General features: G+C 38.2%; 1 protein-coding gene across 1 annotated transcript; it reads right to left on the bottom strand.

The window, feature by feature from the left end:
- Positions 1-232: 232 nt before the first annotated feature.
- LOC147481958 (uncharacterized) lies at positions 233-1135 on the bottom strand. Its single transcript, XM_086579139.1, has one exon. The coding sequence runs from the start codon at positions 1133-1135 to the stop codon at positions 233-235; it is 903 nt and encodes a 300-aa protein (XP_086435265.1).
- Positions 1136-13190: the final 12055 nt, after the last annotated feature.

Here is a 13190-nt window from a genome sequence, read left to right as displayed (position 1 = left end):
CAAATACATCTTGGAATTCTTGTAAGAAATTTATCAACTCTTCTCTAGTGTTCGGGTCCAACATGGTGCCAATTGAGACAAGTCGAGGTTCGGAACCATCTCTTATGTCGACTTCGTCAACTGGTTTCAATGTTGGTGGAGTCCTCTTCTCATCCGGCCCTATAGAATCTAATGGAATTACATCCAAAGGTGCCAACACTATGTCTTGAGAGGGAGACTCATTCTGTAATTGCTATTTGGCGAGTACCGAACCTACCCCCAGTGTTATTGGAGCAGTTCTAGAACCATTTTTTAGAAGAGCTACGTTGCATCGCTTGGAAGCTTGTTGATCTCCTTTGATCACCACAATATTGCCTTTGTGAGGGAACTTCAAGGTTTGGTGATAAGTACTTGGAACCTCTTTCAAGCGATGAAGCCAACTCCTACCAAGAATAGCATTATATTGCGTAACTCCCCTGACATTCGTGAAGTTGACATTCAGAGCGACGTCAGCAGCTTTGACTGTCAATTCAATCTCTCCTACTTCATCGGCCATATCACCATTAAATCCATACAAAGAAGATTTCACGGGAGGAAGTTCTGTTTCTAGAATCGACATTTGTTTGAAAGCATGATAGTAAAGTATATTTGCAGAACTCCTAAGGTCGATGAGGATCCTGTGCATATCACACCCAGCAACTTCTAAGGACAGAACCAATGCATCCGAGAGTGGAAAGAAAACCTCTTTAGCGTTGTCATCAGTGAAAACAACTACTGAGTTGGATTCCTTGGTCGGTTTGGAAGTGACATTGTTAATGATTCGCAAATGCTTAGCCTGTCTTTCCTGGTACCTTTGCCCTCTAGTCAACTCTTCAAATGGGCGTTTAGAATTGCCCCCAGCGATTGTGTGAATCACTACCTTATCCGTTCTTGTCTCTACATTGTGTACATTGGTGTCAGGAATTGCGGCAGTATTCTGAATTGGAGTACCCTTATATTCATCTAGTAAACCTCGGTCTACGAGATCCTGAATTCCATGTTTAAGAGACCTACAATTCTTAGTTCCATGACCGGCCTGTTTATGGAACTTACAGTACATGTTAGTATTCATAGCTCCAATATCATCGGGCTTCATCTTTGGAGGGTTCTTTAACATGTTCTTGTTCTTGATGGCGTCGAAGATGTCCTCGTAAGGATGAGTTAAAGTGGTAAAGTCCCTATCCAGTGGGGGTAGTTGCTCACTTCCTGACGTGTCACTAATCTTCTGCCTCTTGGACTTATCTAGATAGGAATTCCTGTCGACTGACTTGTGCTCTGACTATGGTTCCTTAGACTTCCTATCATCATAATGACTAGCAGAGCTCCTACCAACAAGAGCAGAGGTGACACTAGTTATCACTCTTTTATGAGAAGACTCCCTATCCAATTGGTCTTCTTCTAGTTCCGCATACTTATCAATCCGAGCCTCCAACTCTGTCATGTTCATAGGTTTCTTTTTCTTCAAAGATGTGTATAGACTAGAAGTGGGATCTAATCTCTTTCTAAAGGCCACAATGGCGAGGGTCTCATCAACATTGTCAACATGCAATTGAACCTTTTTACATCTTTTGGTGAAATCCTTGATATGCTCGTCCTTACGGATTTTCATGTCAAACAGTGCATCAGTGGTTTTAATGTAGGGTTGGTTGCAATTGAATTTCGCAATGAAATTGATGGATAGCACCTTAAACTTGTGAATGCTGCCCCTGGGTAGCTTCGTGTACCAGATGAGTGCCGAGTCTGTCAAACTTGAAGCAAAATACCTACACAAATAATGATCTTTCTTAGAAAAACCCACCATTGCTTGACGATAACCGAGCACATGAGAGACTGGATCTCCTTTGCCATTAAATTTAGAGAACTTCAGTGCTTTATAATCATGGAGGATGTATCTGTAGGACCCGTTATTCAGAATGCAAATATTTCTACAAACCGCGAACACCACGCGCAGCGGAATTAATGGGTGTCCACGATTTGTGATTGGAAAACATACCTTTGAGAATCGGTTTAGATAACTCTGAGAATCCAAGCTTTATGAATCCGAATCAACAATCAACCCCTTGATCTTCTGTTATATTCCTTTAGAATAGATTGGACGTTGTGTGGACAATGATCTACCAATCCCCTTCTTTCTCACAAAGCTAGATCCAATTTTTGGATCTCTCTTTCCTTGCCTCTATTTCTAATCCAGTGAATAGTGAATTTCGGCCAGAGAGAGAGTATTCTATTTATAGGCTACAACAGGAACCATGAAGAGAAATTAGGGTTGGGCCTCCTGACGGGCTTGGGCTTCCCATGTTCACCCCAAACACACGGCCCAAATCCGTCAACAAATGGCTTATTCCACTAAAGGCCATTTTTGCACTACCACCCTAATCCCAAATTACGTGTCAGCATTTATGGGCTCCATATTATATGCTCGTTGATCTCCTCGTGTTTAAGATACCGAATATCCATTGATTAAGTCAAGTTACTGACAACTATATTAATCAACTTCTTATGTCCTTGAGTAGTACCACTCAACCTCATTGTCATGTCGGAATAAATCCACCTGCAGGGTTTACATGACAATCTTTTTGAGCTCCTCAAGGGGACATCATCAACCCGACTTCTTGCGGGACACGGATTCCTTCTATAATCAATAGCACACCTTACATACAATGTCATTACCCAATCCATCGAGTTTGTTGATTCACAAATAAATCTCACTCATTGATGATTTAAAGTAATATACAATGCACGTAAGTGCCCGTTATTATATCTGGATTAGGAGGACAAGCATCTATAATAACAGAGGAGTTTGTTCTCTTACATAGTCAGTATAAAGAGAAACAACCTCACTTGGTCCTATTCAATACACACAAAGTGTACTAGTGTAATCCTATAGTCAAGATAGACTAATACCAGATTATACTACGACCGTACTAATGGTTTGTCCAAATCCATCTAGGTTGTGAACGATTACTTATACTTTATAAGGTACTGATGATATGATCTTCTGTGTGTTCACACCATATCATCTACAACATAAAGTATTAGACACATGTATATAACTAATATACATAACATTTGCCCATATGATTCTTATTCAAAAAATGAAGAATTAGAGTTAATACAAAAGTAATGCTTTTAGTATATAACCCTATCAGTATCCACTCATAACATGCCGTGAAAAAGGAGTTCCAATGTCACCTTCGATTGGTGACCGAACAACTGACTCATCGACCTTGGTTGGTTTTGAACCTCGTAGTTCCTCTAGTATTTGCGCCTTGAGCTGTGCAAGAGTAGACGGTTCATGAATTGGAGTTCTATCGTTGTTGTACCTTGGACCTATACTCTCATAGTTCTCATTTTGATGATAACGTGGTTCTGGTTCCTAAGAATGAGTGGAGGAGTTTGCAAAACTGGATCGGGGAACTGAGGGATTCCGACGCAATAAAGGTTCCCTTGGAACTGAAAGTCTTCTTCGTACCGAGGGTGTCCTCAATAGTTGTGGATTCTAGGCAAACATATTCGGACGTCCATCCCTCGTACCTCGAGAACTTGAATACCAAGAGAAGTCAGTTCCGTGTGAACTCAAGTGTTGGGTTGGATCAAATTCTGGATTATAATCCGAATTTGGTTGGTTGCTATGATACGGGGTGAAGTAAGGGATATAAGGCGTAGGGATGTAACCCTCACCAAGGTCGAGACTTGGTGGCCAGAACTGCCCCCTTGCATTTCCATCAGTAGGCAACACTCTTGGAGGTGAATGACCCTCCTGCGTGCGGTAGTAGTCTTGTTAAAAATGCAAACGAGCCTCCTGTCGACCACATTCGGCCATCACAGCATCCATGATGGCTTGGTTGGTTATGGCTGATTAGGGAGTATCGTTGTTAGGCTCATCATCTTCATGCCCCTGTCCGAAACGACGATTTCCTCTACGTTCAGATTGTCTTTGAGAAGTAACATGTGGGTTATTGATCTCGTTATTCCCCTTATTACCTTGATTCGCATTGGCTCTTGTAGTAACCATGATTTTGAATCAAAGTGAAGAAAATATATATTTTTTTAAAGAACAACAAACCCAAGAAAAATTGGTGGGTAGGAGAACCTAGAACCGAAAAAATTTCTACCAAGAAATCAAATCAATTATGTTTAGTTTGTTCCCCACAGACGGCGCCAATTATGTGATGATTTTTCCTAATCTAGAAACACAAATGTTTTGTTGATGATCAAAGAACAATGAGAAGTATTGGATCAAGAAGAAGAAGAAGAGATGTAGAAGATGATGAGTTGAACCACGTTCTTTAATGGCTGCCTACGTATCTGTGAATAGGAATCAATCTCAAAGCATAGTTCAACTATTCTATTTATAAGAATAGATGAGGTTTCCCAATTAGTGTTTAACTAGGAGACTGTCTCTTGTCAAGTCTCATCTTGATGAATAGATGAGGTTTCCCAATTAGTGTTTAACTAGGAGACCGTCTCTTGTTAAGTCTCATCTTGACTCTTCTAGAAGCCTCATGTTTCCCAAGTCAAATAGGTCTCCTTTCTTAACTTAAACAACAAAAAACATGTTTAGGTTCGGAGTAGTAGTCAGAGCTCCGAGCCTAGCAGTTGAGTTCCGGATTTGGAGTTCATAGTTAGGAGTTGGTTATACGAACCTACTACTCCAACTAGTTCCAAAACCTACAAACCTACTCCGAACCTAGTAGTGGAGTTCCGGATTTGGAGTTCATAGTTAGGAGTTGGTTATACGAACCTACTACTCCAACTAGTTCCAAAGCCCACGAACTTCCTCTTCTCACCTCACTTCCGAACCTAGGAAGTGAGAGGATTTGGACTTGAAGTGTGTTCTGGTACTTTCTACCCACACTAAGACCATATCCGAAGCTTAAGAAGATGATGCCACGTGTTACATATCCATTTGCTAAAATATGCACACACACATATCAAATTCATATTCCACTCCACCATCTATCATAGACCAACTTTACCAAGCAATGGTCGAGCAAACAATTCAAATACAACAAATAGCAAAGACCTTCTATTCTCTCCATTCCATTTTAATCAATACCACGTCTTAGGCTAAAGTTCTTCCCACAAGTCCAAAAACCAACCAACAAGAGGAACAAGGTGTTGCTATAACAGAGCCAATTGCTAAAGCCCATCCTGATATTTATGAACAATTAAAACCACATCACCATCCACCTGACTATTGTGTGAATTCTAGTTCTTATGATGATTACATGCCTCAAGTTTCAATTTCTCCCATCTGTCTTAGTACACCTATGGATGAGAACACTCTGGCAGATGAAAATCTAGAACATGTGTTGGACAATAACTCGACATACTTGGATAATGATAAAGAGGACAAAGAAAATGAAGTGCCTGGAGAAGAGGATATAAATTATATAGTGGAAAGTGGATCTAATTTTAGTTTGTCCATTAAAGACTTATCGATGGAACAAATTTGTGACATCCTTAATATTGCCGATATGAACCACAAATTTGTGGAAACGCCAAAGCTAGATGAAGAGTTCTCTGAGTCCTTGATATCATATGAAGAACCACCACCCGACCATCATTCCCCTGAGTTAACACCTCTCAAAATCCAACCTCCATTCATAAAAAAACCACCAATTTCTGGGGAATGCACCACTAAACCATTTCAAGGAAATCTCAAATTCGCACTTAAGCCAATTGCCTTTGAGATCCTTCATAATTTTCTAAACCTTCTCAATAAAGAAACCTTGCCCAACATACAAACTCCCGAGACTATCATTCTAGTTGAGAAGAGCCCCGCATTGATTGAAGTACCAGAAAAAGAGGAAATAGAATCTAAGGTGGAATATAAGTTCTTGAGAGCATACGATGATCCCTTTATTCAAGTGGTTGAAAAACCCAGTTTGTCTTATGTCGCATCATCTAAGCCTCATGAAGAACAACTACTACCACACTCACACTCTCTTGGACAATTCAATGGTAGGTTATTGCATAAATTTCATGATGCGTTACATTTCATTCTGTTATCGTTCTGCATTTTACACTCCAAATGCATCATTTCATTCTATTTGGGGGTAAATGCTCTACTATGTTTTTCTATAAAGATCCCCAACTGTTTAGATTATTAGTATATAGTTAACAATATATCATCCATCTCATATGCATAGTCTTGTGGAATCTGACTTAAAACAACCCCACATATAGTCTTGACTATAAAAGACTCATCGTGTTTTCTCGATGCATTCCATGGGAGTGCATCCTTAAGGTAACCGGACCACTCCACTTGGAGTGTGTGGTTGTAAGTGTCGTAGCCTTGAGTCCATGTGTACTTGCATATATTCCTTGTTAGCACTTTTACTCGTAGTTGGAGTAGTGTACCCCTATGGAGCAAGTATACAATTTTCTTTTTCTTTATTTTACACTCTTTTTGTTAAAAATAGCTATCTTTTCCTGTCATTTACTTTAAAGTTCCTGCTTTCTGTTATTTCCCAGTTTTCTGTCTTACATAAGTTCTTTCATTCCATCCTCACCTTTGACTCTAAATAGTCTTTCCTCTATAATGAAGAGATGCTAAACAAAGCAGAGGGCGATGGGGATTGAGTGAAGGTGTCTTACGGTTGTCTCTCATGGTTGTTTAGCATGTCTCGTTTTCTATAGGCATGTGAAACCATGGGATGGTTGGCAATTTTAGCCCTTTATTTTCGAAAACTTTTTCCTTCTGTGGGCGATTTCTAGTTGTTTCGAGCTTCGTCTTTCTCTCTAGTTAGAATAGCTACAAAATCGGGCTAACTAGATATTAGGAGAGGAGAGACTAGATTATCTAGCAATAGAGCTAGTCCTCTTCACTAGATTCGCTTTCTTGCAAAACAAGGAAGTGAACAATCTAGGGTAAACCAAACCCCCCGCAGGTTCTCAATTAGAATCACTTAATTTCAAATACCTTCTATTGGGAGGATCACTTTCGTCATAGTGATTTTTCTTAGTAGTTTTATAGTTTATATTTTGGTGTATTTAGGTTTTGGTCCTATTTATAGTAGTGATATTAGGCTTTGATACATTTATAATTGGAAATTAGACTTTAGTCCAACTTTTGGTAGTCAAACTCGTTGACTGTCTTGTATTTTGCTTAATACCTAGAATACCCTTACACGTGCGTCTCACATGTTTGATTAATTTTAGGACTAAAGCCTAATATCGCTACTATAAATAGGACCAAAGCCTAAATACCCCTAATTTCAGATAGACAAAATGGATTAATACAAAAGGGATTAATTCTGATTCTTCCCTTTCGATTGCCCTTTTCTTGCATGAGAATTTCTCCTCCTCCCCATTTCTTAGGTAAGCAGTTAAAACTATTATAAGAGGCAATATCACTGTAATATTTTGGGGTTAAATGTTGTTTGGGGGTAGTTGATCAGTCTCCAAATATGCATTTTATTACCTTGACAATGCTTCGAATATGCCTTTCTTATGCTTAATGAACATACAACTTATAGCTTTTGCTACCGTTTGCAGGATACATGCCATTTAGGACGTATATTCCTAATACGTGCATTTTAGCACAAAAAGGATGGCTATTTACACTGCTTGGGAAGATTCTAGCTTCAGAGCAAAGTTGTCGGAAACTCAAAGTCAAAAGTCAAGTCAATTATCAAAGTCAAAGACTCAAGGACTTAAGACTGCAAGCTACTGACCCAGGGACCTAAAGCCAAATTCAAGACTTCTATTGTATGGGCTTAGGTCAAAGGCCCATAAGATTGTTTCTAGAAGGAAGGGTATAATTATAAATGGTGTCCTATATAAACCAAAGTTGTAGAGAAAGATCTTTACTCTAGATCTAATCTTTGGTCATTAGGAGTAGATTAAATGTTTTTAATTTAAATTGTTATTTACTTATTTTTCATTTTCATGTTCTTCAAGCTTTAGTGGAAACCAAGTTCTTAATCAATTCAATACAATTTTTCTTAATCATTTCAATACAAGTTTTCTTAATCATTTCAATACAAGTTTAAGATTGAGAGTAATTACAAACAGCCATAAGAAAGTAGGAGAGAAGATTTACAAAGTTTAGTGTTTCATCTATCAAAAACCATCCTCCCACCATAATAATTTAAGATGAACAACAAAACCCTTACCACCACTACCAATACCTCTTCTTCAATGGGCGTGTGGTATTGCGTCTACGGTAAACAAGTAAAGTAGGTTTATGTGTAGTAAATCTTAATCTCATGCAAGTTTTAAGTCTAATAGGCAATTCCTAACGAGCATGCAAAAATAGCCTGATTATTACTAGAAATAGAATCCTTTGATAGTATATTCGAGGATGTGAAGAGGTGTTACCTGGAGCGTCCTTGCTATGTGTATAAATAGCGCCTTCAACAGCCTTCAAGCATGTCTATGTTAGTTGAACAATTATACGAATACTGGTCTGAGTACACGAGGTGGATAGTGAAGTCCTGTAAAAAGTTAACCCTGATTAGTGATAAAGCTTTAAGAATAAGGTTTAGGTTTTTAATTATGGGCTTCGTGTTGGGCCTGGATGTCAGGCTTGCGAAATGGGCTTTGGTAGTGGGTGGGCTTACTAATTTAACTAATATTAATTAATGTTTTTGGTATTTTTGTATCAAACCAATGGCCAGGCCACTTAAGAAATGAGGGAGGTTGTCCGTGGGTGCACGTTCCTTAATTAGAGAACCCCAATTCTTTGAGTTTTTTAGACACTATTTAGAATGAAAAAATAAAAATTAAAAAAATAAAAAAATAAATAAAGTTTAGAATGAAAAAATAAAGTAAAAATAAAAATTGTATAGCTGATAACATAAGAGTACTGTAACGTACTCGTGAGATAATATTGCAAATAATATTAAAAAATTAATTTAAGTTAACTAACATAAGGCGCGTGTGCGTTTAGAATTAAGGCAAATTGGGCGCTGGTCGCGCCTAAGAGTAGAATGCGGGTCGAGCTAAGTGAAGGCAAAAATGTGGCGCACGGTGCGATCACAAGTAAATAACTAAGGTTGAAAATTTTAGGGTCAGGTCACGGGAGGGCAGTGAGTTGGTTGAGCAACTCATATGCACTCAGACAGTAGCAAAAATAATACAAAAAATACGAACAATAAAACAGGTTAGGTTTTTTTTGTGAATAGTGAAAACAATTTTGCTTATTCTAAACATGTTATACGTAACTAAGCAAGATGGCAAGCGGCGCCATTTGACAATTATGATTAAATTAGATGTGATAGTGTGAAAACAGTAGTTCTAACATGTTAAAATCATTCTAATCAATCAATATTGTACTCTCTAAACATGTGTTGAAGAGGAGATCTAGAGTAATCGTTTTTTATCCACTCTTGCTTGCACGTACTTGACACGAATTTAGACTAAACAACTATTCAATAATGAGAGAGCAGTTTATAATATAAAAATAGTAAATATAAGATTGAAAAATAGTAGATTTGAAGATGAGAAAGATAATTAGAGAAGGGTAATCCACCATACGATTCGATTGGCTATTAGTTAGTCATCAAATCACATATTTATCCCTTGTAGACAATCTACATCTCTATAGTCATCGTCTAACTAGCAAGAGATTACCACCCCCCCCCTTTGAAATCTAGCCCTTTTTATGGAGTTCTATCTCTAAAACTCACAACAAAGGACTTTGTAATGAAAAAACAATAACAACTTAGAACTAATCATCCTCACATGGCTTCAAAACCCCTCTAATAGAGGTTTAGCCTTGTGTCATCGGATTCATATAACTAAACAATAAAAGGACTTGCTTTTATTGATGGTTTTAATGAAAAATCCAATTATAAACTATACTAAACTAAACTATCCTCACATGGAAACCTAATTAAAACTAAACTATTTTATCCAGTTTTGTTTAGCCTTAACCCTCTTTATATAGGAGAGGTTTATGGTTACATTTTCATGCATGGACCTGAAGGTTGGACTTTGGGCTTCTAAAGTGAGCCTAAAGGGGTTAAGTCTAAAGAGACTACAGCTGCTGGAAATTACTTCAATAACCTTTTTATCCACTTTTATAGCTCTGATTGGGGCAAGTCTAGACACATTCAAAAGCTGGTTCTGATCCGGTCGTTTTAACATAAAGTAGGCCCAATTCCGAGGCCCAAGTCCAAAGATACACCATTTTGAAGTTCCTTTGGTTTTTATCCTTTTTCTACCCAAATTGACTTTGACTTCCCACCTTTGACTGGGCTTGAAAAGGCTTTTTCTTCTTGATTCTTGGGCTTTAAATATAGAACTCTTCTAGCAATCATCTTGACTCGTTTTCCATGCAAAATGGCGTCCTTCAGCACATAAACAGCTTCAAGACTTGAAATACACAAAAACACGTAAACATTACTAACCCTTATTTATTATAAACATAATTGGCCTAAATAGAATACTATTAAGGGGTTTAAATTACACTTTTGGGTGCTTATCAATACCCCCAAAAGGACCATCAATCAACTTAAAAACCTTCAAATACAAATTAAGTTTGATTCAACTGACATTCCCTCTAAAGGGTCAACTATCAGTCAAATCCAGATATCTACGATCTATAAACTACTACCTGTAGATTTCAAGAAAGGCATACAACGTCAGATCATAACATAAACATAACAACCAACATCGATCTACCAAATAGCAAAGCAAAATCATATTTCGGAAAGCAATAAGCTCCATTAAAAAAACAAGTAAGTCTAAACAACCTTACTTACGCATTCCATACTTAGTCTAAATACTAGAGGCTAGGTTATCCTGGACAAACAATCTCAATATCTCCAAAAGTATATAAAAATTGAAGTATCAAGAAAGCCAGATCATAACAACATTTCAAAGCAGACAAGAAAGATTTTCCACATTCAGAAGGTCAAGCCCAAGACCCTCCTCCACAGTCTTACTTGCACCACTCATTTCACCAACCCTGACACCCTACAGCACCTCAAAGACACCATCAACTAGTTTACTAGTACATGGACCAATCTCAGTCTCAGGATGTTTACTCGCATCTGATAAGTGCTCAAAAGGTGTTATTTAACCCTCGATTATGCCTCTTGTTTAGCCATCTTAGTGGACTAATATTGTTTGTAAGTTATGCTTTATGATTCTACAGATGAAAGAGAGAGTTTTGTGGAATATTAGAGAAAAAGGGGTAAAACGAAGCAATTCGGAGCATTAAAGATCACATGGGAAGCCCGTGGACAATCATGGAGAAGGCCAAGGAATTGGAGCTATTAAATATGTGACTTGGACCTATTTTAAAGCCTATTTGGAAGCCCAAGGCCAAAGGATTTGTTGCTTTGACCAAATCCCGCAAAAGAGGATAGAAAGATAGAGCAGAAGAGACAAAATAGGCTTATGCATCTGGGACGCATGGATCGAGCGTCCAGACGCATTGATTGCATCTGAGATGCATGAATAGTACGTTTAGATGCATGGATCGACACTATAGCCAATTTCTTCTTAGTTTTGGAGACGCATGGATCGACACAGAAAGAGGGCTTGTCAAATGGCGTTGCTGCCGGGGATATAATTAATTGTATCCCTGGAAGAAGGTCAAATGGCGCCCGCCGTTTTAAGTTGTTTATATTTAACGTTTTCTTTCAAGATTAGAACTTTGGATATTGAGATAATTTTAGCTGCATCATCCATCCTTTTAAGAAAGAAAGAAGCTTGAAGGACATCTCAAAGACAAGATCTACCATCCAGGTTAGTCGAATCTTCATTCTTTTTATTGCTTTCTTAGTATAGTTGCATCATAGTTTAGTTTTATTGCTTTCTAGTATAAGTACATTTAGGACCTTTTCAACAATTGAAGTTGTAAGCCAACACAGCGAAACATCAAACTCTAGTGTTTCTTCTCTGAATCTTGACAAACAGAATATCGTCTGTGGGCAGTGGTACTTAAGCAATCCAAGTGATTCACCATAACCCTAGAAGAGACAGCTTTAGACAACGGGCAAGATACTAGCTGCAAAGCCCAACCCAGTTGAAGGAAAGTAGTTTTACATTTTAGTATAACTTAGAATAATTGCATACTATTCAAGCATAGTAGGATAGTTTTTCGTTATTTTCGCATAACATTTTCTAGTGTATGCCCTGTCGTCCATATCATTGTCCGGTAATAACACAACAATAGAGAAGGTTTAACAACCGACTCACAAGAATACTAGACGAGATTGGCACAATGGCCGCACGCAATGATAGAGGTGTTTTGGACACCAATAATCCTGAAGCTATCCCACCCATGCAAGCACAACAGAGAAAGAAACTGAGTGATTTCTATTTGCCAATCATTAGAGACCCACCCAGCAGTATTGTTTTTCCAGAGACAGAAGCTAACCAGTTTGAACTTAGAGCATCAGTAATCTCTATGCTTCCAAAGTTCAATGGTTTAGACAATGTTCAGCCTTATGTTCACATGAACAAATTTCTATCAGTCCTCAGAACTTTCAAGAACCAGAATATCAGGGATGAGAGTATCAATTTAATTCTTTTTCCACTCTCACTCGAAGGTAAAGCATTCAAATGGTTAACCGCACGGTGATCAATTCAATCAACAACTGGGAGAAGTTGAGAACAAAGTTTATGAACAAGTTCTACCCACCCCGGAAAAGGCGGATGCCATGCGCAAGCCATCAAAGAACAATTTCAAAGGGAAGGTGATGAAGAATATCATTAAAATTTGGGAGAAATTCAATAATCTGCTAGTCTCATGTCCACATCATGGTTATGATAAGAGCACTGTTGGCTTATTTTTTTTTTCGAGGACTTTCTACTATGAACAAGCAGATGATACAATCAATGCCTCAAGGAAAGTTTACATCATTGAATGGAGAGGAAGCCTACAACTTTCTCGAGAATTTAGCTGAAGACACTCAACAATGGAGTACTAGCAATGAGGACGTAGCTAGAGTGGAGGGGGTGCCGAAGCAATTTGGCAACCAAATTCAAGAAGACCCAAATCAAGCGATGATATCAATTATGGCAAGCCTATCAACAGGACTTGAAACTCTGAACAAGAAGTTTGATCAGTTCTCTATGAATTCTCCAAAAGCAAACAATTTCCAAGCTAAACCTCAGCCAACCAAGCCTTGTTATGCCATTTGTGAGCTATGTTCTGATGAAGGCCACACCACTGAAGAGTGTTCGTACTATCTGGATGCTAATGCAGA

This window comes from Coptis chinensis, chromosome 8 (genome assembly GCF_015680905.1).
Source record: "Coptis chinensis isolate HL-2020 chromosome 8, ASM1568090v1, whole genome shotgun sequence".
Lineage (NCBI taxonomy): Eukaryota > Viridiplantae > Streptophyta > Magnoliopsida > Ranunculales > Ranunculaceae > Coptis > Coptis chinensis.
This window is presented reverse-complemented; position numbering and strand designations above follow the sequence as displayed.